The sequence below is a fragment of the Colossoma macropomum genome, unplaced genomic scaffold, assembly GCF_904425465.1.
Source record: "Colossoma macropomum unplaced genomic scaffold, Colossoma_macropomum, whole genome shotgun sequence".
NCBI classification, from domain to species: Eukaryota; Metazoa; Chordata; class Actinopteri; order Characiformes; family Serrasalmidae; genus Colossoma; species Colossoma macropomum.
Window position 1 is genome coordinate 12,744,544 of NW_023494802.1, and position 24,480 is coordinate 12,769,023.

The following is a 24,480-nucleotide window of genomic DNA, read 5'->3' on the forward strand; positions in this document are numbered from 1 at the left end:
TAAAATGTGCCAAAACGTTTGCACAGGCCACATTTTATGTTTCATTTTCTCCCAACTCCCGGTATGTTAAATTCAGCAAATACTGCAATTGTGCTTTAAAAAGTGTGTTCTCTGTGGAGAATGTGTTTATACTTTCCCTTTGAAAATCAACAACATGTGTACTTTCACCAGGGATGCCCAAACTTTTGCACACAGCTGTGTGTTTTGTTACTGAAATGTGGTTAACTGGACACAAACCTGTTGATATTGGTGATTATTGCTGCTGATTATTGCAGTTGGTGGTTATTGAGGTTTTGGCTTCTCTTTAGTTATTTAAATCCTTTGTTTGAACTGCAGAGTTAGAGCTCCCATCTAACCAAATCACTGTCACATTTCATTTTCTGCTTTTCATAAAGGCTGTTAAATGTTTGTTACATAAATATCTGAGTATTGTAGGTAATATTCTGTGCTTTCGGAATGGTTTTCATATTTGCACTGATTAGGTAGAAAATGAACATTGAATGCCTGCTTTTTTTCAAAAAGCTAAACAAAATGATGCCAAACAAATAAATCAGAAAGAAGAGTTCAAATGCAGAAATAACTCATGGCTGAGGTCTGACTAGCTCTCTTAAATAAAGCTGCACATATATATTAGCTATGAACTACAGTTGTAACAAATGTTTGAGCACTCCCAGTCAAATTGCATGTTTTGTTGATGTTCTGAGTAAAAATAAGTCAAGAGGAGCAAGCTTAAATATATTTTTCCTACAACTTTTAGTGCACAATTTGTGAACATTTGCTGACTTTAACACATAAGAAAAAAAGTAAAACATACAATATAAAATGCGCCATAACTTTTGCACATATTATGTTTTATTTCGCCCCAAATTCAGCAAATAAACTGTAGCTGTGCATTAAAATGTGCAGAAGTGTGCTGTCTGTGGAGGGCGTGTTCACTTATTTTCACTTAAAAAACCTTCAAAACGTTCATTTGACCAGGGGTGCCCTAACTTTTGCACACAACTGCATATACTCCATGTGATAGGCGGACAGCACTCTCTCACTTTTTTGATTCGGAAAAAGAGAGAAAAAAAATCTGTTGAACAGGCATTCAGCTGTGCGTGGTGTTAGCTTGCAACGGACAAAAAACGAAATTTCAGCCCAATTGAGCCGGCAGTGGAGGCGCAGCCCATGTAATGTGTGGCAGTAATTAAGCGGAGAGGCATTTGTCCTGCTTTACTCCTATGATTAGTAGTTAACACCATGGTCCAATAGCTTAAAAATCACCATCAGCCCACGCTACTTATGGCCATAAAATTCCCCATTTTATGCTCTTTAGCGGCTTCACCCCGAGATTCTTCATTAGGCCTTATTTATAAGTGTGTGTTTGCGCTCGCACAAAGACAATAAACATGTTCCTAGAGTGTTACAAATCAGAAATTTGCTCAGATTTTTTCCACCAACTTAAAATGTGAAAGCGCTGGGCAGTGGGAGCGAGGCTGAGGGGCCAGGCAGCTGCGTCTCCCCATGCAGCTTCAAACTGGCCGCTTGTCGTACATTTTTAACTAATGGGCTTATTTATGCACCCACTGTCACTTTCTCCTCAGGCTACTTTCTACACTGATTTTGTTCCCCCCTCTCTCGTCTTCCAAATGGCTGTTCCTGCAGTCTTACTGCTCCCGAGTGGAATTTCTTTCTGCTGTTTGATTAAGGACGGTTGAATTTGGGTTGACAGTTGTCGTATGTCTGGCGAGCAGTTAGCACTCAGTTAATATAGGCCACAACGTTGTGTTCAGAAGGTTGACTGAAAAGGACTTTAGTGTTAGAAGATTGATCTCTGGAGTATACTTTTTTTTGACAAAGCTTTAAGTGTGTGTATCTGGGTGCATTTCAAAGCACCTTTTAGCCATAATCTCTAAAGAGGTTCAGTGATCCCAAATGACATTCTTTCAGAGGAGAGAAATCTTCATCTCTGTTTATTAATCTGCTTTTTTCAAAATAAGATTATGCTTTTACTTTTTTTTAAATAATAATAAAAAGCCATTTAAGTTTAAGCCTTGGGCTGTCCACTTGGCGCCTGCATTGATATATTAAGATTTATTTTCCAAAGGCTAAATCACTAGTAAAACTGACAGTCAGCACTTTTTTGTTTATCTGTGAGAGAGACGCACGCGTGGGATGTGCGGATAAGGACTTGCACTTAATAAATGGTAGTTTGCTAAGACATAATGCCCTGATAACAAATGTCTTTGTAACAATTGAATTTAGTTCAGTGCTAGTTTTTAGCCTTTAGTGCTTACAGGAAATAGCCAGCATGGGGCCACGAGACACCCTCGAATTTCTTTTATTGCACTGCTGAATGGTTTGCTAGGTTTTGTCTAAGGTATTGAATTACATGTTGACGAAATGGCTTTGAATTTAACACATGCTTTGTTTTAAACCTCCAAAATACATTTGTGGAAGGAATGCATGAATTATGTGTGTGTGTGTATATATATATATATATATATATACATATACATATATATATATATATATATATATATATACATGTTCACACAGGAACAGCAGTATTATATATATATATATATATATATATATATATATATATATATATATATATATATATATATAAAGCCGCTGTCAGAAGAAAACGTTATATCTCCATTTTTGTTTTTTGTTTTTTTTTTCGTTTTTCAGTTTTTGACATAATTTGAAAATGCCTGTTGTCATTTATATTTACATAAATGACCCAAAATTTTTTATGTAAAATAGGTTTACATAAAAAAAAAAATATATATATATATATAAAATATATATAGAGAGAGATAGATAGATAGATAGATAGAGAGAGAGAGAGAGAGAGAGAGATAGATAGATAGATAGATAGATAGATAAAATACTATTGTTCCTGTTTTAGACATGGTAGACATTAGAGAGGAGACATCTGTGAAGAAAAAATGTAAAAGGGGTAACTGGCATTCTGGCATTATTGGAAAAACATCTCTGTTTTCTATTACAAGCAGTGCTTTTCTCATTTTTTTTCTCATTATTTTATTTTAATTACAGGACACATAAATGATCAGTGCTGATTTGTTGATGTCTAGAACCTCACATAACACAAAAAGGCTTTTTACAATCTTGGGGAGGACACCCCAAAACGTTCCTGCAGTAAAATGGGCTGAGCCCCAGCCAATGCCTCTGATTATATGAAATAGTATCAAACTCTTTTTGGTGGTACAGTTAAGAAATGTACTTTTTTCCCCAAAACCTAGCGTGCCTATCTTCATCTTTGGCTCTTTTCTTTTCTGAGGCATGCGTTTAAAGCAAAATTCAATTAAGGCATGCAAGTTTAAAGGGCTGATTTTACAATCTCTTCCTCCTTTTAGAAATGTGATTAAGTTCCACCATTTTGATTGCTTTTGACCTCAATTACCAAGATCCATATCCCAGGAAATGAATTCAATATTAAAAAGGGAGAATGAGGGTGGTGTAAATGGACACCTGCTTTTCACCTGCAGTCTGAACAATGCTGGCAGGTAGAAACCGAATTAGAGCTCTCTCCAGTTTCTATTGACTGTCTCAGCATTTCCCACAAAAATGAAGTCCACTGTTCATGTAACGAGCTGAAGGAAATTCTACCGCCACCTTATATGGCCTAAAGGAACATTAAGGAATTTGATTCCTAGCTCATAGCTTTAAACAGCGGAGAAGTGAACAGAGCGTTCAGGCGATTGTACTTTCACCTAAAATGTGAAATGAAATGGCACGGCTTGGCGTAGCCAAAACAAACATTCTCTACGTCTTCTCACGTGTTAGTGCTTCTCAAACCACGGCACAGGCCACTGTGCTTGAAGCTGAAGAGCACTTTGTAGATTACGACTCATTTCTTAACCGTTTCATAGACCAAACACTCAGTGGCCACATTCCAGAGCATTCAGAACCTAAGAGACACAAGCCATCCTTGGCCACCCCCTCTCTCCATGGTGTCGGCCCTCTCCCCAGCCCCTTAATGGATTAATATGCAGGCAGCACTTTCCAGTGGCGCTTGGGCACAGAGAGTCAATATGTCAGCATTTATTGATGCCCCACAGAGCTGCACAGGGTTTTCAGGCCTCTTTTCAGGCTTAAATGGCCCCCTAAGGTGCTGCCTCTATTGGGCCTGAAAGGCCAGGGAGGCCCCCGAGGCTCTCTGTTGTTTAAGGTGAGCACGCTCACACACACACGCAACGGACAAAAAGACCACTGAGCCTTCAAGCACATGACAAGACCTATAAAAGAGCATCACCCATCACCTCTCCTCCACATTTTCCCTCTTTCCCTCCAAACTTTTTTTTTGTGCATGGCGACTGAAAGAAAAGGGACCTAATTGTTTGTTGTGGGAGCCGGAGATTATAGAACCTTCCCTCCTTTTCTCCCAAGCTTCCTCTGCTGCTTCTTCTTTTTTAAGGATGTACTTTGCTTTTATCCCGTAGAACGAAAAGAATGAACATGGGCTACAAGGAGTGTCAGCCTAAAACACACTGGCATTGTCCTTATGTGCTTCCATATGCCATCTCCTGTTAAAAGCTTGCTGACATTGTTGGCTCTGAGTTTGCAAGCTTCCAGGCTAGATTATTTATATGAAACAAAACATTACAATTTGAGCAGTTTCAGAACATACAAGAAAATAAAAATGGACAAAAAATGCCTTTACAAGAAAAGTGCCTCGATAAGGACTTATTAAGTTTTGTGATAGAAACTGTGGCATAGAGCACATCTGCCTGAAACCATTATTCTGCTAAGATTAGGCATATTTTTCTGTATCAAAAACATCCACCGTGTATGATGATATAACTGTCAGCTAAAGATCAGTGAGTATTGTTATATACATCTACTATAGATATTGACAGATATTGTCAAACAGCTACTATAGATATTGATTGATGTTGTTATAGACATGTACTGTAGATATTGATGTGTATGGTCATTAACATGTACTGTATATATCGATTGGTACTGTCATTAACATCCACTGTAGATATTAATGGGTACTGTTATAAACTACATCTACTGTAGATAATGATGGGTACTGTTATAAACTTTGCTGCGTATTGTCATTCACATCTAATGTAGATGTTGATGTACATTGTTATAAACAGCTACTGTAGATGTTAAAGGGTACTGTTATAAATCTCTACTGTAGATATTAATGGGCATTGTTGTAACCATCCACTGTAGATACTAATGGGTATTGTTATGAACATGTACTGTAGATATCAATGGGTATTGCTGTAAACAACTAAACATTTGTAAACATTTACTGTAGATACTAATTTATATTGTTATAAACAACTACTAAAGATATTAATGGGTGTTGTGATAAACATCTACTGTAGATATTGATGAATATTGTTATGCAGTAGATGTGTATAAAAAACATGTCTTCTAGATATCAGTGAGTATTGTTATAAACATCTGCTGTAGATATTAATGGGTCTTGCTATAAACAACTACTATAGATATTAATGGGTGTTGCTACAAAAATCTACTGTAGATACTAACGAGTATTTTAATAAACAACTACTATAGATATTAATAGGTGTTGTTATAAACATCTACTGTAGATACTAACGGGTATTTTAATAAACAACTACTATAGATATTAATAGGTGTTGTTATAAACATCTACTGTAGATACTAACGGGTATTTTAGTAAACAACTACTATAGATATTAATAGGTGTTATTATAGACATCTACTGTAGATACTAACGGGTATTGTTATAAACATCTACTGTAGATATTAACGGTATTGTTATAAACAACTACTATAGATATTAATGGGTATTGTTATAAACATTACTGTAGATATTGATGAATATTGTTATTCACATCTACGATGGGTATTGTTAAAAACATGTCCTCTAGATATCAGTGGGTATTGTTATAAACATGTACTATAGATATTGCTTGATACGGTCATAAGCATCTACTGCACATATTGATGTGCAGCTGTTTTATTAGCCACACCCCTATTTCCTTAATTGTGTGGCATTTCTAAAACAGAACAAACTGGCTCATTTCTGCCTGAATTCGCCTCTCAGTTTCACCCATGCTCTCCAGCCTCATTCTGTGTTCTGCCTTAATTGTGCTATGTGGATCTGCATAATCAAGTGCATGTCCTGCAGCCAGTGTGCTCCTGTGTCTTCTGCCGCTGCTGCACTTCAGAGGAGCACTATCTCTACCTCAAATCCTCTGCAGACTTTAGGAGAGGCAGGTCGGCTTCAATCCAGCCCTGAAGCCGCATGGATTGTTCTGTAGCAGATGCATGTCAAAGATAGGAGATTATAATAGTCTGTTTGTACAGTGTTCCTTCCCTCTCCCTCGCTCTCTGACTGACCAATAAAGAGGATGGTGGAACAACTGTGAAAACAAAAGGAGAGAAACTGGAGAGAGTTTGGAGTTGGATTACAGGTTTGTTGAGAAAGTTGGGTTTTTTTGGTTATTCTGGCATCGTATCTATTAAGTGAAATGGATAGTGGTCCTTTTAATTTATTGCCAGGCTGGCCTGAGGACGATTCAGTTGTAATGAGTGGATTTTCCTCTGTTGTGAGTTTACACGGAATGGAAGAACACCATCTGTTTTCCTTCTTTACAAACAGTTGTGTTAGAATTAGCTCAAAACAAGGGGTGGTCTTCTGAAGAGTCACTTAAGGTCTAGAAATAATGGCCAACATCATTAATGTCCCATGCATAGTTAACCGGAGCCAAAAGCATTGCTCTAATTTGCTAATCACTGCCTGTTGGAAATGAGGAGAGCAATGGTGCAGCTCAGCTAATATGTGGTTCTAATGTTGTTTAGACTGCCAGGCCTGATGAAGACAAATGTGTAAATGTTTGCCACCGTGCTAAGTGCAGTGCCCTTTTAGGAATGTGCAGCTGTGAAGGGCTACATTTCCTCAGGCCTTTTAGCTGACCAAAGCGCTCCAGAGAGACCGGGGCAGGAGAGGCTGGACGAGAGCGAGAATGAAAAGAGGCCTGAGAGGAGGAAAGAGGCCGAGTGTGGCCGTGATGATGAATATCCCATCTGCTGGTCTCTTCGCTGGTGTCGGAGGTTGGCGAGGAGGATGGAAGAGAGGAGCTTGTGTTGGGTGGTCATGACTCCTCTTTGGCCCCCAGTCATTCTTCGCCCATAGCAGTTAATCACCATCCTGGGCTCAGCCGCTCTTAACGCGCCTTACACGCCGGCGCTGACAAAGTTCAATCAGACACTTTGTATAATGAATGCGCTTTGTGAATGTGAAGTAGGACTGTTACAGCTTTTCACTTTGCCGGCTAATCTGTCGGGCACTGTGTGATTTTACAACCCGCTAGCGGTTGAAGCTATGCCTCTGAAACATTAGCGCAGTTCTTTGATGGTGATATAATTAATTGTCCCTATGTGCAGCTGAGTGATACAAGTTATGTCAGTTCCGTTGGGAGCAACCAGCCTGAATAATTAATAGGATTCAAATGATTCCAAATGCGACAAGGCAGTGAATTATGTATATAAATGTCTTTTGGATGTGAGGAAGGTTGTCTCGCAAAGAAGTAAACATGGCTGATTCGTTTTTAGATCATTTTGCCAATTAGCTTGATCTTGAGCTCATGTTCAGTCATTTTCCTATAAACATATACTTGACAAAACAGTGAACCCTGAAGGACGTCGAAGGAATAATGTGTTCTTAATTAAGCTCTCGTTTCCCGATAAACGCTTGAGCATTTTATCAACATCCCTTGAACTTTTAAACGGAATTACATCTGTCATTTTATTGTAATCAGAGTGTTCCTCATTATTTCCGAGGCAGATTAGGCTGAGCTCCTAATGGATTTATAAAATCTGATGTATCTTGTCCTGTTCACCTTTTTTCCTTGTTCTACAGCAGCGCTTCCAGCGTCACTGGTACCTATCAGCGACCATCGAAGGCAGCATATGTTTTGCTCCGTTCCATTAATGCCGTAGCACATTCGTCATATCTGGGAACTTGCCATGGTCCCATTTGCGTGATGGGACCCTTAGCACGCCAATCGTGGGATCTCTCGTCGAGACAAAGATGAGGTTCAGGTTTAGGCTGCGTATCTGCATCAGCGTCTGTTTCATTACCATAATCCTGTCTTCATTATACTGACAGACAGAGAGGGAGAGAGAGACAGGGAGACGCTGACCTTCAGCAGGAGCGTGCTGTCAAACTTATTCTCTTTTTATCGGGCGGCACAGGCCCGGCCGAGGTGCTCCTCGTGTGCTGTGATATGGCAGCTAAATGACATTGTAATTGTTGTGACCAGGGCAGAATGAGATGTGGCAGAATACATACTCATCAGTCATGCATGCGCTCCTCTCCAAGCTTCTGGCCCCTCCAAATTGCATTGCTTAGATTTGTCTCTCTACTCTTTTTTTTTTTCTTCTTTTTTGGTTATTTATTCACTCGTGTGGGGAGGAGGTGAAGAAAAAGAGAGAGAAGTTGAGGCATGGTGATCACAAACATTAAGAAGACCAATCTCTGACTCGGACCAAATCTGCCCAGATAACCATGTGGGTTGGTGATGCAAAGCAAAGCTGGATATTGGTGGATTTTCTCCCCTCGTTTTAAATCCAGCAGCATGTAGAAGAGAACAAATAAATTCCATGCTGTCTCTGAAATGAAAGCTCACGGCCACCCCTAGGTTTCGGAGGTGCCTTTGGAAAGTGATCTATAGACCACTGCGCTGGCCTCAAGTGTTGTCATGGCAAGTTAAAGGCAAATCGCTTTGTCGCAATCTCTCCTAAAATCAACAAAGGGATATGCAGCCCATGTATGGGGTCCCTCTGTTTGTATACGAGTATATTTTTACCTCGCTGTTTGGGAGGAGGGGGTACTTTGGGGAAAAGGCATCTTTGTAAAAAGAAAAGGCAGAGGAATTGATTTAATTAATGCGGCCTCATGTCCTACGGCCACATGTAATCCGCTGAGAACTGTGGAGCGTGAGCTCTGGGAGACAAAAAGACAGCCACCAGAAGACTCCTCAAGTGGCCTGTAATGAGAGTCTCTGTGTAATCCCGTAATTCCTTGTTTAATTAAACTGCGGCGCTGGCCTGAAGTCGCAGCCACTTTGACGTCTCCCTCATTGTTGCTCTTTTATTTAGACGGCGCTTGGAACTTTGTTTTTTCCCGGCCTGTTTCCACATAGGCTCTCCACATAGAAACATACAAACAAACAAAGACTAGCACATATGAGTCTCATAATCTGGGGTTGCCCTTGAATTTTCTGAGCGCTGTTGTGACTACACCAGTGTGATAACAGAGCGTCAGAATAAGCATACACATTCTTAAACATATCGTCCCAGAAAAGAGATAGAAAGAACCACAACTGGTTCCCTAAAAACCTTTCAATTGATCGTTCTTGAACCATGCGCAAGTGTAGAGCCTCCACTTAATAAAAAGGTTCTATACCAATCAAATGACCTATTACCAGGCCAAGAACCATCTGAGAAGAGCACCGATGAGCATTTTTGTGGCTTGGATCAGCAGAACCAATCTTTGAATTGGCAGTCATTTGACAAAAAGTCTTTAATCAATAACTATTGGAAAGGCCAAGGAATAGTTTGGCAAAAAATCTAATTTATGCCTATAGCCAAGGCATGTTCAGGTGTTCAAATTTCCTTCTTTAGTATAAACCTAAAGCTACACTGCTAACATTGCTAACAAACACTAGAAACTCAGTAGTCACCCAAATAGCCCCATATTGTTTCCCTAAAATACTCTGCCAAAACTTCTCTTAACCTGCTCAAAATGCATCCAGGTCTTCATTAAGGTCACACAGACTCATTATGGCACATTATGACTTACTATAAAAATGATCCAAACTTCACTACTATAGGCAGCCATTTCAGACAACACCAGGGCTGGTATTCACAAAGCAGTCCTAAATTACAGGCCTGATCTGGGGTCAGATTCCTCTAAATTTATGACGGTCATTGTCACAAAAACTGATTCTAGATCAGCAGTCCGACTCCTGAGGTGGTTTGTGAATACAAACCCTGTTGTCTGAAGAGGCAGCCTGCAGCGTTCAGCTACACGTCAAGGTTTTGTTCATTGTTATAGTTTATGGTGAGTCATACTGTGTCCTAAACCACATCAACAAATCTGTGCAACCTTAATCGTGACATGGACGCAGTTTCAAATCACCAACAACGAGAACACAAGAGGGTCACACTCCTAGAACTGAGGCCACAGAGGGCCAGACTGCACACTTTAGTGTTTTCTCTGCTTTATCTTACTCAGTAAAGGCTCGATAATTAGTTGATGTGATGGGTCAGAGGGGGGAGAATACTAACTATGTTACGCTGTGGCCCTGCAGCACTGGAGCTGTCCTTCCCGAGCTAAACATTGGCCATTTTATCTGTATTTCTCCGACACTGCTCAACCTCACTCTCACCTGTCTGCTGTCCCCTCTGGCAGTGCAAGCTCAGAATCAGAACAGGAGTGAACAGGAGCTGCTGTCATCATCATCCCTGAAATACCTCGCAAATCCCTCTCGCATTGCATCCAGCCAGAAAAGCCAGTTCATTTTGTACTGACAGGTTGCTCTAATTATATCAAGTAAGAAGCTGCTCTTTAATGTTACCGTTTTTTTTAATTATCTGTTGTTTTTTTGTAAGGGTGAAAGGGTCACAATAATGACTACGTTTGAATGCAGTTCCTGCTCTCTGCAGTCCATCCAGTCCACTGCCGCTAAGCAGGAAGAGCCAGGCAAGGTCAGAGCCATCCGTTCCTGTCCCAGATTAATTAAACTGTATCATTCGGCACAATCGTTTTGCCTGCAGCTTATGGGCAGATGGCTCCTTTAAACCCTAATCTAGCCCTCCGCCGAACCCTTCTCCTGCTGGGCATTTCCACGCCGAACTCCGGCACAAAGAGCGGCGAAAATAATAACCGTCATTAAAGTAGAGGCGTGTCACTCGCGGCTTCTGGGCTGGGAGAAAGAGACACAGGGAGAGAAAGAGATAGAATGAGAGAGGGATGAGCCGTAGGCCCAGGGCCAAGCAGAGCAGAGTGGAGAAGTGGGTGCGATACAGGTCAGCCTGCTTGCCGTGGAGCAGATCAGGCCCCCCCACCCAGAAGAGGCAACCCAGGAAGCCCCCGCCAGCGCTGGCCAATAAGGAGCCGGGGTTCAGCCGTCCCTAATGTGGAATGGCTTAAATTTGGGAGGGGGGAGTCATGGCCTGGATTAAGGCCTGCGTCTGCAGCGCTGGGCCCCCGATGCTGCCAGGGGGATTTTCAGAGGATCAGCCCAGCGCTGCCCGAACTGGAAATAAATAAGGAATAAACTCAAATGAAATGATAAAGATGGGCTCTAAGACCTTTTCTGCCTTCTGTGGGATGGTTGGAAGCTCCTGATGTGCCCTAAAGAATGGAGAGAAAGTAGATTTATCTTTGAGGGAGCCACTGGTGGAGCTGTTCCTCCTGTATTTAACTGCCAACACTAGTGTGCTTTGTTACCAGAGTGTTTGCCCGCCTCACTTTTCCTAAAACCTGGAAAGCACCTTGAAAAACATCCCATTAATAAACACGTGGACATCAGAAGTAAATAGCAGCAGACAGCAGAGGTAAATACAGATGAAACAAATAAAGACTTTCAAATGCGGCTATTGTCACCCATATGAACGATATGCTAATTTGTAATTTCTTGTATATTCAACCCATCCTCGAATAACCACCCACACTCGTCTTGTTTCTATCAGTTGACTGATTTGGTCTCATTCTCTCTTCCATTTCAAAGCGCTCCTCCAACAAGCCACCGAATAGCGATGGAGCGTTATCTGTAATTGACATGGATAGCTGCGTTTGACAGATAATCTGCTGTCAGTGCTTTAAAAGCAGTGAGGACATATTGTGCGGCCGCTTTAATGAAACAAACACAATAATATACTGCAAATATTTAGGCAGTGCCAGTTTTGTTTCAGTGCCCCTGGCTCTTTGCAGAAGAATAGTGCTACATGGATCTCTAAGGTGGTCTGCTAAGATTAACTCTCCCCACATACTCCATGGCCTCAGGGCCAGTTGGGATGTGTACATACGCAGGATTGCATTTACAAAAAGCCTTTCTCATATAAATAACCACACATTGCAATAATATTTGCTTGAGAGCCACATGAAGCCGTTATCATTTCAGTTTCCTTGTCGTCCATCCTCCCTCTCGCTACATTCCCAGCATCCCCCCACTGCTTTGAAATCTGACATGAGGAAATTATATGATTATGAAGCTGTTCATTAAGGCTGGCTGGTAAGAAATATGTTGGAGCTGCTTGGGACTGCTACATGGCACTATTGTATCGATTTTTAGTATTGCCAGAAATCAAAATTACACAATTGTCACCTCACCGCAAATGTAATGGATATGTTTGCATCTTTCATTTGCCTTAAAGCAAGGCTAATGTACCTAACAGCCGTTCGCTTATAGACCTCTGAAATCGTGTCGTCACTGTGTGGTTGGTATTATACCCAGGAGTCTAAGCTGGGTTTCTCTATGGGAAAATGAATGACAAGTATTTCTACAAGCACTGCTGCACATTGAAATGACATAATAAGACTGGCAACCTCACTAAAATACCTCACGCAAACCAGTAAGCTTCATCAAATCTGGTAGTGAATTTGCTTTGACAGTAGTAGCCTACAGCTTCAGTAGCTGATGTTATCATAGAATAGTGTTATTAATAAGTGGTAGACTTATTATCATGATACGTCTCTTTCATGGACAGGAGTATGGATGTAGCAATATTCATGTTTTGACTGAACAAACATCCTTAGCATCCTCATAATTTAGAAAATCCGGTAACATTCGGATCGACAATGTACACGTTTTATCTCCTGCAGGGTGCTACAGCAGCGATTTTCTAAAACACCTTTCATTTTCCCCAAAAGGGACTAATGTGGGCATGATTTGAGTACAGAATCAGAAATATCTTCAGAGTCTATAGTTTTGGGTTATGATCGTGCATGATGAAATCATCACACGCTTGCATTAACTGTGTTTTACACAGTAAAATAATCACTATTTATAGGCTGTTTCTGCACAGTTTGCAGCATTCCACTGTTATTTGTCCATATTTTGAAGCATGTATAAAATGCTGGGCTGGTTGACTGTAGCAGGGCTACATCTATAGCTACATGTATAGGACTTGCTAGTCTAACAAGTTTAATGGAGAACTGAATTGTCATTGTAGATACTTTTTGATTGTGGTGGTAAATTTAAATATATTCTTACTAACTTGGTAATTTGATAATGTTAGGTACAATATTACTTTAGACAGATAAATATAGAACTTAAAGTATTATCATTATCTAAAGTCAGGGTAAGTAGCTCTGTAGTTAGCAAACAAGCTTGTGTAATGTTTGCTAGCCCTTCCTTTTGGACTTTCCTTTTAATTTTTAAAGCAATGTTCTGACATAAATTTGAGGATCGTTAACTTAGTCTGTGTCAGCGTGTGATAGAGTTTCTAAGCAAAGTGAATGTTTTGGTGATAAATCTGACATAAATGGCATTCAAGAGCATGCTAGCCAGCTAGTTAAGTCATCTAATGTTAGCCATCAGTAGCCTAGCCATGAGGTAGAGTAATGAATAGAAAGTCTTGGCTCAAAAGTGCTGAAATTGAGAAAACAAAGAAAATCATATTTAATTATATGCCTTTCATTTGTTATGGTGGAGATTTCATGTTGCCTTAAGGAAGGACTGTTGGAAAATGCTATCTATACATCATTAGTTGCTAAGATAAGCAAATATGGAAGGTACAATGTCACAATATAAAGTTCCTTTTTGAGTTAAAGGTGTGTTTTTGCCTGTATCTTTTCAGTTTTGGCTTTTTTTTTTACATTATATTGTCATCATCTACAACTGAAATGTCCACAGTGACTCCTACCATCTCAGTTCTTGTTCTTTTTGGCTGTAACAGGGGGCCGTGCGGATGAGCTCTCGGATGTGGACTCGGAGCCGGACCTGCCGCTGAAGAGGAAACAGAGGCGCAGCCGCACCACCTTCACTGCCGAGCAGCTGGAGGAGCTTGAGAAGGCCTTCGAGAGGACACACTACCCCGACATCTACACCCGAGAGGAGCTAGCCCAGAGGACCAAATTGACCGAGGCCCGAGTACAGGTACCCCGCTGCTCTTCCATTTCTCTTTTTCTGGTAGACTGTCCCTGTATGTGCCTGTTGGGTTTCCATCAGTGGTTTCCATCTGTGTTTTTGTAAGATATGATATTCTTTAGTATTTTGGCTGATTGTCCCTCTTTATAAGGACTTTCACAGTAGGGATGACTTTCACACTGAGAGCAGAGTAAGAGTGTGGAGGTCACTAGATCTGCACAGCTGTGGTTCTCAGCTTGGTACTGGGTGTAATGTACATATTCATCTCAAAGAGCACTGTAGAAAAAACACACCAGGCCTGTGTGCCAGCCTTACTTCAGAAAGCAGAAACATGAGCAGGCATCTAGTTCACTAAAGCCTCCCTTCATCTTTTAACATGCTCTTACACTAGCCGCTGCTCTTTTCATCACTTTTGGAGGCTGACGTTCAACAGCGGGTAACTTAATTGCTGAATAAGAAACTTTAAAAAGGAGAAAAGAAGTGTTGAGAGCAGCGTCCTTGATTTTTTTTATGTCCGGTTAGTGACTTTGATCACAGCTCTTTACCATTTTACGAAAGCTCTTTATGCTCATCTACCAATGCACATTAATGATGCTAGTGGACCGTTTATCTCCACTTGATTGACCTTTGCTGAATCTCAGCTGTGCTAGGAAACCTCCTCTCTCTCCAGTGGTGTTTGACAGTTCCCCGGCTGTATGGACAGCGAGCGGGGGGAAAAATCTACAGTAGAGTTATAGCAACAGCTGTGGTGGGCGAGGGGAGGGGGATGAAATGAGCAGGAGTGCATTCCTGATGGATTTCTCACTCCAGCTTTTGGCTGGGATCTTTTCTTCCCACCACTTTCAAGCCCACCGCTGCTCCTTGTAAAATTTGCTGCATATCAGAGAGGATCCCTCACGCTCTCTTGGGAAGCCCTTCTCCACAAGCAACATTAATCAATCAAGAGCTAGTGAAAAAAAAAAGAAAGAAAAAAGAAAAACATGACTGCTAACCTCAGCTGTGTGGCTTCCCCTCTCTGACACCTCTGCATTTTGGCCTGGAAACCTTTAGTCTTACAAGGTCGTGATACAGTACTGGACATTACGTATAGGTTTCCACATTTTATAGGAAAAGAGGGCAAGTTTATTAGATGGTACAGTGTTTCCCATCGTCTGCCAAACTGTTCACTTAGAAGGATTTTATTTCAGAGTGTCTGATGTTGGGCACACAGTAGAGAAAAAATGCAGACTGTCATAATTACCAAATTCCGCAATTAAACTGCAGCTGTCCCCTTCGCTCCTCAGCCCCCTTTTATTTCTCTGACTAAATTAGGTTCCAGCCAACTTTCATTCGTCCTTAGTCTCCTGGGCCTTACACCCACTCACATAAAATTACGGTTGATGCCACGTGGTTTGAAGCAAAAAAAACATTTCTGAGAACTCTTTCACAAATCCTACACTGATTCTGAACCGCAGGTTACGGATTGTTTTAGGGACCGTTTAGTCAAAATAGAATGCTTTTGGTTGGAAAGATGACTCAGGGAGAATATCTGTGGTGCTTGTTCTGTGCTATATCACTGCAACATTCAGCAATAGCAGTTGGATCGGATCTGTTTAGCAGAGAGAGTTTTGTTTGGCCATGTTACAGATCCCACCACACTAGAGGCTCAACCCGAATATCCTGCCAATGAAAAGCTCCCCATGGGGCATTTGGCCCTATTGTGTGTTTTGCTGCAACTGATGCAAATTAGACAAGTGGGCAAACATTAGTGCTAAGTGAAGGGCTCGCCTTTTGACTTGCTTTTTGATGTTTTGCATGCTCTCTGGCTAAATAATATCACGTGGAAGCTGTTGATTCAATCATAACTGCAGTTTTATTTAACTCAACGGTTGTGGCGCGTTTTATGGGACATTACCTTGATTAGTCTATCAAAGTCATACATAAAGTTTCCCTATCGAAACAAGCTGAGCAGAAGGAGCCCAATGCTTTTATGTTTGTTGTTTCAACTTCACCCTATCCCACCATATTGGCTGTTGGGAGCTTGTACTGTTTGCAATTTGCATGTTTTGTTGATTTTCTAAGTGAAAATAAGGAAGCACATCCTCTACAGAGAACTAAATTAATGCACATTTTCTATTTTTTTGCTTAGTACAAAATTCCCAATAAGTTTAACATACTGGGAGAAAACAAAACATACAACATTAAATGTGCCATAACTTTTGCACAGGCTGCATTTCATGTTTTATATTTTTTTCCCAATATGTTAAACTCAGCAAACAAACTCAAAATGTCTCTGTAGAGGATGTTTCTACTTATTTTCACATAGAAAATCAAAAAAACATTTAACTTGGCTTGGGGCGCCTTAACTTTTGCATACAACTGTACTGACGGTCGTTTATGTGTGTGCGTTGTGAGTCTATGGCCAGCACAGGCTCAGATGGACATGCCAGTGCGCTGGGGTCATTGCTTTTGTGGTGGAGAAGGTGTCTGACCCTCTTGCCTTTTGGCAGACCCCATGGCCTGAGTGTCAACCCACTTGAGCACAGCTGCGCTGACACAGTATCCAGATGTCAGAGAGAGAGAGAGAGAGAGAGAGATGCTGGGGGGGTGGGGGGTTTCTGAAGAAAGACACAGGGTAGTGAAAGGGTAAGGGAGGATATTGGTGGTACTGAGCAGTAGCTTATGTTTGCTTATCTCCTCTTTATCATCAGCCACTGTCACTGAGTAATTACTGTTTCTCGAGCTACAGCTGTGTTACAGCCCCGCAGGACAAATGAAGGGAAGCGATCCATATCTGACTAACCACAGGGCTAAGTGCTTCCAGGTCATACAACGTGACTACCTGTCTTCCCCTTCACTGCTCTAGAAACATGACTGCGCTGTTACCAGCAGATGGAGATTTAAGCTGAATTCCGTGAGCAGTGACAGTTCAGCCATTCCCCAGCTGCTCAGAGGACAGAGAAATTATATCTTTGGTCCACAGTAGTGACAGCATGGAGAGTTCCCCATTGATTACAGTACGTCAGAGAGACTTAGGGTAAAGAAGTGCTGAAGAAATGAAAGATTTTCTATGTAATTTTTTGCTTTTTTTTTTAAAGTTTAATCAGACCAATAACTAAAATGGAATTGTCCTTAATTTAGATTCTACTTATTCAAAGTTTCGGCATAATTTAACCATAATTTAACCATTAAAATGTAAACAAAGTCATTCAGAGTGTTTTCATGTGAGATGGTTTGTTGCAGAGAAAATTAGCAACTCAGATTTCTTTACAGTGGTGCTGATGACTACAGTGCAGATATAGTCCTTTCATTTGCTGTCTGAAACAAATAGTGAACCTACACATGTCCTCTGAGTTTTTATATGGAATGTTTATTACAGTAAAATAGTGGTAAATCAGAAACCGTTACAGAGCCCTGCATGGCCAAAATCTTGCATCAGGCAGCATAATAATAATAATTTCTTATAATAGCTGTATGTGAGGTAGCGTTTAGAGACATTTAACACTTCAGACACTCGAACAGAGCATTTCATGCCAAGCCACTGTTAATGGCTTTGTTTACATCTTAAGCATTTACATATGCAGAAATATTAAAAATCAGTGGAATTCACTTTTAAAGTGTCTGTTTTGTGCAGTTTTGGGGACATTAAATTGATTATTATATGAAAGTCATGCTTAAAGTTTCTATGTCAAAGTCCGTAAGCTAAGCAGAAATAAAGCAATACTGTTATATTTGGTTGTTGTGCAATAGTTGTGTGCAAACGTTGGACTTTAAATATTTTGCTGAATTACTAAATTAAAATAAGTTAGTGCATCCCCTAAAGGGAACTTAAAATTGTATTTTTTCTGCAAATTTTAGAGCTCAAATTATATTTATTTGGTTAAAATAACATGCTGGAAAAAGTATAAAATATAACGTGCCATAACTTAAGCAGAAATATTGAAAAAAAATCTGTGAAATTCCATTTAAAGGTAAAAAAGTAATGCATTGAATTTACTTGATTCAAATGTATACACTTTCAATATGCATGGAATGCATCACAGCCCAATTAAAGCCAAAAGTAAATAAAATGAAGGACAAAATTGTGTGTTAATCATGTGGAAATGGCTGTTGCATGCAAAAGCAAAAGTAATTGTGAAAGTACGTACATCCTCCACAGTAAACAAACTTAAACATGGCATTTGTCTGTTAAATGTAACTATTGGAAAATAATAACCTAACATCATAAATGTGCCATGATCTTTGTATATGCCATTTTTTTTTTCCAATATGTTAAATTCAGAAAAGAAACAGTAACTGTGCTTTAAAATGTGAAGAAGTGTGGTCTGTAGAGGATGTCTAAACTTATTTTTCCTTAGAAAATCAACAAAACATGTCATTTGACCAGGGCTGTCCAAACGTTTGCATACAACTTATTCATATTCAGGAAGCATGACACTGGATATACGTTTGATAAATAGCCAGAGAGTAAGAGCAGGATGATATTAGTCCTTCCACATGCTCCACGCAGACAGACACAGTGCTGTCTTCACTTCCCCTGTCTGGTCTGACACTCTTTGATCGGGTCTGGATACAAGACATCCAGGCCACAAATGTCAGCTCCCCTGTTGGGGAATCATATGAGCCTCGATTGATCCCAGAAGAATCTGGAGCCAATAGTCCTCTGCTTGATCCTAACAAGACAGGCAGAATGGGAACATCCGACAAAAGAAAAGCCTTACATAAATGGTGAGGCATGACTGTGTATTTGTGTATGTGTGTGTGTGTGTGTGTGTGTGTGTGCATCTGCACACTCCCCCCATTACTCAATCCATCCGTAACATATGGGTGCAGTAAAATCAGGTTTGCAGAAGGCATTCCTAGAGAGGGGCCTGTTTTTACTATCCCCTATCATGCTGTGACCTCACACCCCTGTATTTGCCCTGCCCCTAACATCACCCCAGCAGTGGCCAGGCCAGGTTCGCTGTGCCCTAGCCCGCCAGCCCATGAGCCGTCTACACACAGCCACAGAGATTGATGTGGGGCTTTTTTACGCCTCTCAGCCACTGCTATGTTCTACTTTTTTGCTGTGAAATTCAATCACGTTAGCCAGGTTTTACTCCTCAACGTTCCGCGTGCCCACTGCCCACTAACCCCCACCCATGCACGGTAATCCTAGGAAGACATATAGTCCCCATCCAGTGGCTGCAGAGAGCGAGAGCGAGGGAGGAATTGATAGGACGACCTGGCTGATTGATACTGGATGAGAGTGGAGGGTGCTGGAGCGTACCTCAGCTGGCCTCGACTGCCATCTCTCAGGTGGAAACGCACAGAACAATCAGATTTGTCTTTCATTTTTGCTTTCTTCCTTGTCTTCCCCTCACTTCACTCTGCTTGGCCAGCTGATTGAGGGTATATTGAATTTTTCCACTTCTTGTCTATCAATGCCAAGAGCCAGACATGCTAAGGCTTCTCAGGTGCCAAAGAAGGCCAAAAAAGTATGTGTGTTATGTATGAAACTGGCGTATGAGGTTAATTGTGCACTTTTTTCACTGTGTAGTAGATAAACAGTAGTTAAACTATCATCTTTGAGAGAGAAAATCAAGTTCCATTGTTGCTTCAGATCTGATCAAATCTGAGCATCTTTCCACTGTGAGAAGACAATTCACACTGTGGTTGTGAAAGGATGTGTAGCTGTCAAGAAGCTTTTGCTGGGAAAAGAATATTTACAAATTAAACAGAGGAGCTGCTTGTGCCCTCAGAACATTGTCTGGCCACCCCAGAGTCCAGACCACAATATCACTGAATGTGTTTGGGATTACTTGGATTGTAAAAAGCAGAAAATGCAACCAGCTTCTAAGACTGAACTTTGGAATATGCCTGCAGATTTCTTTCAAAAATTGAAAGCAAGTCTCTCAAAAAAGAATGGAAGCTGAAATAAAGGCAAAGAGTGGACACTCTAAATACTGAAAAAACTGAAATCATATTTAATTTGTGCCCTGCGATGGACTGGCGACCTGTCCAGGATGTATCCTGCCTTTTGCCCATTGACCAATGGGATAGGCTCCAGCTCCCCCCTGCGACCCAGAAGGATAAGTGGCTTAGAAAATGTGTGTGTATTTAGTTTGTGAAGCTTCTATGTTATTTTCTGTCAAATATGTTCTCTACTTTTTTTTCTAGACACTGAAAAATGAATACCTGTATTTAATGGCAATTTTAACTGGAAATTAGATACATAAGGATTTTGGTTTTTGCACAGTACTGTAAAATAACAGAACAACACTGTTTCAACTCTCAGAACTGCTCCAAATGTACCTAATGACTTTCTGTGTTATTTCATTGGGCAGGAGTAAAACATTTTGCTGGGAAAGAACTTCATATATTAACATTGCTATCTCTTGGTCACTGAACGTGCATTTTCCCCTGAGCTTGCTAAAGGCACCACTGTTTGACTGCACCTCACGAGCATATAGTGCATTAGTAGGTGGACCTATGTGCAATTTGCTTGATTAGCTACTTTATTATACTGAGTGTTCATTTCAGATGCATTGCGAGGGCATATTGCAGCCACAGCATCGCATTTTGTATCTTCTCATGTATGTACACCTCCATGCCAGACAGTAGCTTGGTCCTTCAGCCACAGTTGGAGCTGTCCTCCTTCTTAAATGTCCTGCTTTACACCGCCCATTCACTCTTAGGGGAACTCTTTGGAGAAATATGAAATGACTTCCCAGCCCCCACTTGCCTCAGCTGTGTCGAGCGCTGCGTGTGCCTCCTCTGGCAGGCAAATGAGGAGATGGGGAATTAGAGAGAGCAGAAGAGAGAAAATCCCCGCTCAAGGTGCCTTTGTCACCAGGTTGCAGAGTGGAGCATTGAGCAGGGCCTACTTCCACCAAGCTTCTTATGAGGGCCACTGAGTGCCGGAGCAGTCACTCTAGCCTCTTACCCTGAGATATGCACGTCCTAATGCCCTGGGCTATTTCCCTCTTCTCACTAATACCAAGACCCATTCTCACCTACTACATGTAGAGTAAGTGGAAGTCGTGTAAGTGGGACTAGTAGCTTTGTGGAAAGAGTCTTAGGGTTGCCAGAGCTAACACTGGCATAGGGAACAATACTTTAGTGGGAGTGTGCGGTATTTGGGGGATGTTTGTAAGATGGTAAACAATGTGACCACAAACCTTGTGCTTTTTTTCTGATGTAACACACAAGAAATGAGACTTGAGAGCCAAAAATTCTTTTGATGTTGACCAGAGTTTCTCTGGTCATGTGGTCATGGTATTTAACACATGCTGATAATTCCTAATCACAAGTAATAACCATTAATTAGCCCCCTGGTGGGTTAATAAGGGTAATTTATGACTCCAAAGATGGGTGTTTCTGTGCCTTTAGGCTGATGCACATTACAGCTTAATCGTTCTGTTTCTCCAACTAAATGATTCAGTCCAGCCTAGAAGTGCAAAGAACATAAAGAATTAATTTCTTTTCTCTTTGAACTGGTCTTTGAAGCTTATTTTGATTTACCGGTCCTGAGTGAACATCACATTTTTTACGTTTTATGATTTGTTACCTTTCTTTTTGCTCAAGTTGATAGCGGTGGCTTTGCTGAAAGTGCTCATGTGTATGTTTGTCCAGTGTTTTCTTTTGTTACCCCAAAAGACTCAATATAAGGCTGCAAAGAATGTACATAGAATTCTCTTGGCAAGAAAAGGCTTTCACTCAATTATTTTGTGTACAAAGCTTCAAGAGGAGCCAAAGAGGCTGAAGGGGGCAGAGAAAGAGTGTGTGCTCATACAGTATGTCTGCTCTAGCCCCCTTGATCAATGCCCTGGCTGAAAGCGTCATTCTGGAGGAGCTGTTTAAAAGGGACGCCCTCTTTTTGTGTCCTGATTCATCGAGGGGCCATTGTCCCCCTCTTTCACTACCTCTCACAATGGCCGAGCCCATTTGAAAAACAACAGTAGATTAACTGCACTGCCAGTGTATTAAAGTCTGAAGAATGGCTCCTCAGAGGCATAGATCAATGTCATTCACTCTTTTGCATACACAGGGGCAGGGCCTGGGCCCCGGCCTGATACAGCAGGTTACTGGCTGGCCTTCGGTTTTAAATGGCTCACAATACAATGGCACTTTAAAGCCATGATAATGCTGAGCTGCTCCTTGGGCATTTTTCATTGCCCTTGGGCATTGTTTTATCTGTTTTTAATACATTTCCAGCTTGATCATAACATCTACAAATTTTCATTTTTCCCTAAGAAATAAATGCAGCAGGAAAACGTAGGTTTGTGTAGACATTTTCTAGTTTTTTTCTGGAGATACAACTGTAAAGCCACATGTATTTTCACTGCTTTTGTGTTTTTATTATTAGGTACCACTTGGCAGTAAGACTACCCTGATAGTGTTCATGACTGGTTCAACAAAAAATTATTAACGATGATTATGTAGGTCATAAACACCTTAAAATTCATTAATAAACAGTTATAACACATAAATACGAAGTGAGCTCACATTCATTTATACTGTTAACCTCTGCCGGCCAGGGCTGACCGGCAGGCCCAAAGTTTTATTACACACTTCTGTAACCTAAGAATAGCTTAAGCAGTTTGCACTGAAGTCCCTGTAGTTACTGAATAATAAGCTTTATTATGTAATTAGCCTGGGATTTTAAGGGGTTAAAGCTCAGATTTTTCTGACCTTCTGAAGCAAAATGTCTTCTGCATTATTCAGCATTATACCTGTCAGCTTCATCAAATATCCATGTTCATCATATAAAACAGGTCACTTTTTATTTACGTGTTATAACTGCTTATTAAATTTTTTTGTGGTGTGTTTTAGTTTTTTATGATGTATTTCATGATTGTTAATAAACACATTTTAATTTGTTTATTAACAGTTATAAAATAACAATTTTATAACTTATTAATAATAATATTAATAATAATAATTAACACTTACAATAAGACAACACTTAGAAAGCATTTGAGAATTAATCCATTCTTAAACCCTTTATAAGCGTTGTTTTACTGTAAGTGTTAATTATTATTATTATTATTATTATTACTACTACTTTTATTTAATTCTCTCCCTTGTTTTACTTTTTGTAATGCTGTACGATCATCATGCTTTTCTCGTCTGCAGGTGTGGTTCAGTAATCGACGAGCCAGGTGGCGCAAGCAAGCTGGAGCCAATCAGCTTGCAGCCTTCAACCACCTGTTACCAGGAGGCTTTCCAGCAACAGGCATGCCCACTCTGCCCACATACCAGCTCCCAGAACCCACCTACCCCTCCACCACACTATCACAGGGTATGTCCACCCCCCCATCTCACAAATCAATCACCCTTAATGTGATGATGTAATATTTTACACCTGTGTTTTACTAATTTTCCTGAAGCTCTCTACAAATTGTGTATCAGTTTAATTAATTTGATGCAAATATGACAGCATTTAGTTATTTTTTTGATTCCAACATCTTTTTAACAATAATGGACACAAATGCATTTAGACAAACCAGTAGGTCATAATAAAGAAAATAATAATAGCAATAAATTGCCTATCCTATATCACTATAAGCACATTTTCAGTAAGGCTTGGAGTGAACTGTAGGTGCAGAATTGCCTTTTTAGCAGATAAAACCAGCAAACAAATGTAAAAGTTCTCACTCAGTTGCATTTTATAATCATCTAAGCCCTGTTAATAACTTCATAACGAATCACTTGTGGTAACAGCATTTAGACATGAGCACATTTCTTACTCTAACTGTTCTCTGCAGATGGCAGTAGCACAGTGCACCGGCCGCAGCCTTTGCCCCCCTCCACCATGCACCAGGGCGGCCTCTCGAGCGACAGCAGCTCCGCCTACGGCCTCTCATCCAACCGCCACGGCTTTTCCAGCTACACTGACACCTTCATGAGCCAGTCCGCATCCAGCAACCCCATGAACCCGGTCAACAATGGGCTCTCTCCGCAGGTTAGTATGGGTCATCGACCAAAGTGTGTAAATATTCCTCTCTATAGCTAGACGTCAAGGAGTCTCTCAAGTGGAATTACGAGACCTCTGTGCAGATAAAAGGGCATGCGCTTTGTTTGCTGCCATGTCTGCTCCGCGATTAAGTGCGTCTCTCGGGTGTGAAGCAGACTTAGAAGTTCTTTTTAAAGAATTTGTCTTTAAATAGTGGATATCCTCTTGTGCCGCTGAGGTGTTTTTGAAGATAATGTTTTGTAATTAATATTCCTCTGTTTCACTCACTCTCCTAATTAAAACAAGTAATAATAGTTTGATTCAAAAGACATTAGAGCTCCAGTTTGAAACAATAATGGATACCCTGCAGAGAACAAATCCTGCACTCTATAATGAAAGCAGGGGGAAGATTCAGCAGCACTGTGGCTCAGAGAGAAAGGAAAT

At 40.7% G+C, this 24,480-nt stretch overlaps 1 protein-coding gene across 3 annotated transcripts in view; it reads left to right on the forward strand.

The window, feature by feature from the left end:
• pax7b (paired box 7b) overlaps window positions 1–24,480 on the forward strand; it is a 65,104-nt gene that overhangs the window by 13,943 nt on the left and 26,681 nt on the right. For all 3 annotated transcript variants that reach the window (XM_036591531.1, XM_036591532.1, XM_036591533.1), the window contains exons 5-7: window positions 13,930–14,129; window positions 23,217–23,382; window positions 23,849–24,045. In XM_036591531.1, coding sequence (XP_036447424.1) covers window positions 13,930–14,129; window positions 23,217–23,382; window positions 23,849–24,045 — 563 coding nt within the window. The remainder of the gene's footprint in view (window positions 1–13,929; window positions 14,130–23,216; window positions 23,383–23,848; window positions 24,046–24,480) is intronic.